This window comes from Gavialis gangeticus, unplaced genomic scaffold (genome assembly GCF_001723915.1).
Source record: "Gavialis gangeticus isolate Ggan-Ray unplaced genomic scaffold, GavGan_comp1, whole genome shotgun sequence".
Classification (NCBI taxonomy): Eukaryota; Metazoa; Chordata; order Crocodylia; family Gavialidae; genus Gavialis; species Gavialis gangeticus.
Genome location: NW_017729022.1, coordinates 64,466,970 through 64,470,730, shown reverse-complemented (window position 1 = coordinate 64,470,730; position 3,761 = coordinate 64,466,970). Strand labels below are relative to the sequence as shown.

At 52.4% G+C, this 3,761-nt stretch overlaps 1 protein-coding gene across 1 annotated transcript in view; it reads right to left on the bottom strand.

Moving 5' to 3' along the window:
• Positions 1 to 2,093, bottom strand: part of IFT27 (intraflagellar transport 27) — an 18,265-nt gene extending 16,172 nt beyond the window's left edge. The window contains exon 1 of the mRNA XM_019515287.1: positions 1,996 to 2,093. Within this exon, the coding sequence (XP_019370832.1) occupies positions 1,996 to 2,029 (34 nt within the window). The 5' untranslated portion in view covers positions 2,030 to 2,093. The remainder of the gene's footprint in view (positions 1 to 1,995) is intronic.
• Positions 2,094 to 3,761: the final 1,668 nt, after the last annotated feature.

Sequence of the window (3,761 nt, the reverse complement as noted above, 5' to 3'; positions counted from 1 at the left end):
GAAAGGAAAAAACCTGAGGGGTGTCGAGCACAAACTCGAGTGATTCCCCCTGCTTCCCCAGAACTTCCTTTGCCAGGACACTGAGATCCAGAGCCAGCGTCACCTCTTCTTCTGGCGCTGGGAGGCTCAGCACAGGCAGTGACACAGGGGTGGAGTGCGCTGCTGTGCTGGTTGCAGTTATGGTGAGAGAGGTTGTGGCTGCTGTGTCTGGACATGAGAGTCTCAGGCACAGGCAGTGGCTCTGGTGGTACTGCTGCTCCCCTCTTTACTGCTTGTAGCAGCCTCATCTCTTGCAGCGGGAGGAAAGAGGCTGCGTCTGAGTTTGGTGCGGGGAGAAACTGCAGCTTTCCCGCTTACAACCCCCCTTGCTCCCCTTTGTGCAGGCTGGCCAGTGTGGCCACCTGCCTTTCCACCCTGCTTCATAATGTGTTCCTTCATATGTAAACTGGAACCTCTAAGTGTGCTGTGCACCGCAGATTAGATTTCTGGATGTTATGTAAATGTGTTTGTGTGTGTAGATAATATATTGAGAAGCGTTGGTGTGGTGGAAAGAATGAATGATGTATAAAAAAAAAAATATATAAACTAAATTCCTATATATAGAATAGATCCTAGGCTACTACTAACCCTATCCAATATAACCGTAAACTAATATGAAAAGTAGTTATAAAATAAAAGCACCAAGTTCTCAGAAATCCCTGTTGCTAGCGTTGCAAGTAGGGAATCTGTTGAAGATCAGGGCTTCCAGCCGTCGTGGTCTGATGCAGAGGTGCTGGAGAACACCAACAGCTCAGAAACTGACCCCAAGGCAGAAATCAGGGAGCTGAAAAACTGCTGCCTTTTATGCATTTTCTCTGGCCCTCCCCCAGAGCACTGGGATTGGAACGGACCTCAGAGAATGCTGACAGGTCACTGGCCAGCCACACATGTCAGTCATGAAAGCACTCCTTCCCTCTCTCCCCTTACCTCCCTTTTTTTTCTCCCACCACAGGGAATCCAGTATTGGCAAGTCGAATATTCGACCCTTGTCAAATATTCGACCCGTGCTGTTAATATTCGACTTCCGGTATTCGATTCGACAGCTATTCGACCAGCTGCTATTTGACTCGACTTTCACTTTTCAAGGTCAAATATGTTGAATGTTTGTCGAATCGAATATTAAGTCAAAGCTTTGCACAGCCCTAACGGATGGGCTCAGGCTCTGGGCTTACATAGCTCCAGCCAGAGCCCTCTTCTGATTAGGTGAGTGTCATTAGCCACCTGCAAGCACCTCACAGGCTGCTAGCTCCTTTCAAGGAGCAGGCAAGTTGTTTGGGTAGATGTGATCTCTTTTATTACCCCAACTAAATAGCTGGAAAAAAGTTCTTAGCAAGCTTTTGGGCACAAACACCTTTGACCAGGCATAGGGAGACTCTGCTGGTGTTATGTAGTCTCCAAGGTAGAAAAGAAGCTAACTTACAACGAAGATGTCTGTGAAAATGCAAGTGGGTGGAAGTTGGGAAGACAACGGGTAGAGATGGGAGGCGGAGGGGAGGGAGGGAAAAGTGTGAAGGAGACTAGAAACAAAGGGCACAAACTGAGTGAAGTTCAGATTGGACATAAGGAAAAACTTCTTTACAAGTTGAGTTCCGAGGGTCTGACCAGACCCCCCATGAAAGCCAGTGGTCAACAGGAGGCAGGTTTCCCGAGGTGTCAGATGCTATGTGGGTTGTAACGCCTCAAATCCAAGGTTTATATTGCATTCGTTACTTTTTGCACCCAGTAGATCTACGAAGTGAAGCTCGCAGGTTCCCGTTTTGTTAAGTCCCTTGAAGAAGCACGGACCCCCCGCAAAAAAGGGGTTTTGCATCCAATCCCAGCCTCCCCCGCTCCACGCCTGGCTCTACCTACTAGGCCTAGCGGCCGCGACACCCCCACGTGGCCCCTAAGGCTCGAGGCCCCCTCAGGCCCCAGGGCCAAGCCGCGGGAGTCCCGCAGCCTCCTCCCAGCACTCACCGGCCAGCAGGCACTTGGCGGCCAGCTTCGCCATGCTCCGCACGCGCCTCAGGCCTCGGCGGTTTCCTAGCAACAGCCTCACCTCTCGGGGAAGGGGCGGGCCTTATCCGGAACAACCATTGGCTGCAGGAGCTGTCCATCATCCGCCCACCGCTCCGGCCCCATTTGTTTTCCCCACCCCTCCCCATGAGACTCTTCTCATTGACTCGAAGGCATGTCCATCCAAGAAGGCGCCCTCGTCATTGGGGAAGGGTGCTGCCAATCAAGCCCGGAATGTCCCGCCTACGGAGAGGGGCTGAGTGGCTGTGGAGGGGTGACTTCTGTATCGAGCTCTGGCTGCTTCCTCCCAGCAACTCGTGACACTGCATGAACCCTTTTTTTTAATTGGCCCCATCACGGAGGACCGTACTATTTATTGGTGGGGGAAGCTTGGTGCAGGATAAATACAAGGAAGGGGATACAGAGACAAACACGTAACCTTGCTATTTCCCTTGGGGGTGGCTGTGCAGTGCATTGCGGGCGCGAAGGGGGAAACGTACCATTATTGCTCAGGCTTTCCCCCCACCCCACGCAGTGGGCTCTTCCATGCAGTTCTGTAGCTAACGCTAAGGGACTAGGTTCTCTGCGCATGCGCATGAGTCTCCCAGGCTCCTGCCCACTATCCTCCACGTGGTCGTTGCTGGGGGGTGGGTGGAGCACGTGTCTGCCATGCCCAGGCCCAAGGGAATGCGAAGTTTTCTCAGGGCTGTGTCCAGCCTTTACCACTGGGCTTTTTCAACATTTTCTGGCCCACAGCCATCAGGAGGTTTCAAAGCAGCCACAGGCATCTAGTGCTTTCTAAGTGCTTCCCACCGCCTGCACCTCTGAGAGAGTCCTGACTGTGGTGTGTCAAACTCTGCCCCTGCAGGACAAGAGACCTGCACTGGGAGTTGACGGGATCCCGGTGGAATTTTACTTGAAGTTCTGGGATTTAGTTAAGGGGGGATCTATTGGCTCTGTTTAGGAAAATGATGGATTGGGGTTGGGTAGGGGAGGAGTTTGCACAGGGTGTTTTGCTTCTGATCTTTAAGAAAGGTTGGGGCAGGAGCACATCAAGAACTGGAGGCTAGTCATGTTATTGAATTTGTATTATAAATCGTTCTCAAAGGTCTTAGCAAGGTTGGGGGAAGTGCTACTGCAGGTGCTGGGTAGGGAACAAATGTGTTGGGGCAGGGTGGGGGAAGGCAGCCGACACAAGCATATCGGCTACTTTGGGATACACTGTCATACATTGCTGACCAGAAGTGGAACGCTATAGTCGCAAGCATGAATGACGCGTGGCCCTGCAGGCAGTGGCAGCGCTGTTGGCGACGGGGGTGCAGTGGTGGTGAGTGGGGATTGCTTGCAAGTGACCACGGTGATATTGGCAGTGAGAGTGGGTTGAGCAGGGACTGCCCGCAGGTGGCCACAGCAGTGTCGGCAGTGGAGGGGAGGGGGGCATTTGGAGTGGACTCTGGGGTGAGACGAGGGTGTCCGCAACTATAGGCCCGTCAGTCTTACCTCAATCCTGGGGAAACTCTTTGAGAAGATCATGAAGGAGCACATTTGTGATGGGCCGGCATCAGAAATGATGCTCAGGGGCAATCAGCATGGATTTATTAGGGGGAGATCATGTCAGACCAACCTGATTGCCTTTTACGATCAGGTCACAAGGGCCATGGATGCAGGTGTCGCGGTGGATGTAGTCTTTCTGGACTTCAGCAAGGCCTTTGACACCGTCTCTCACC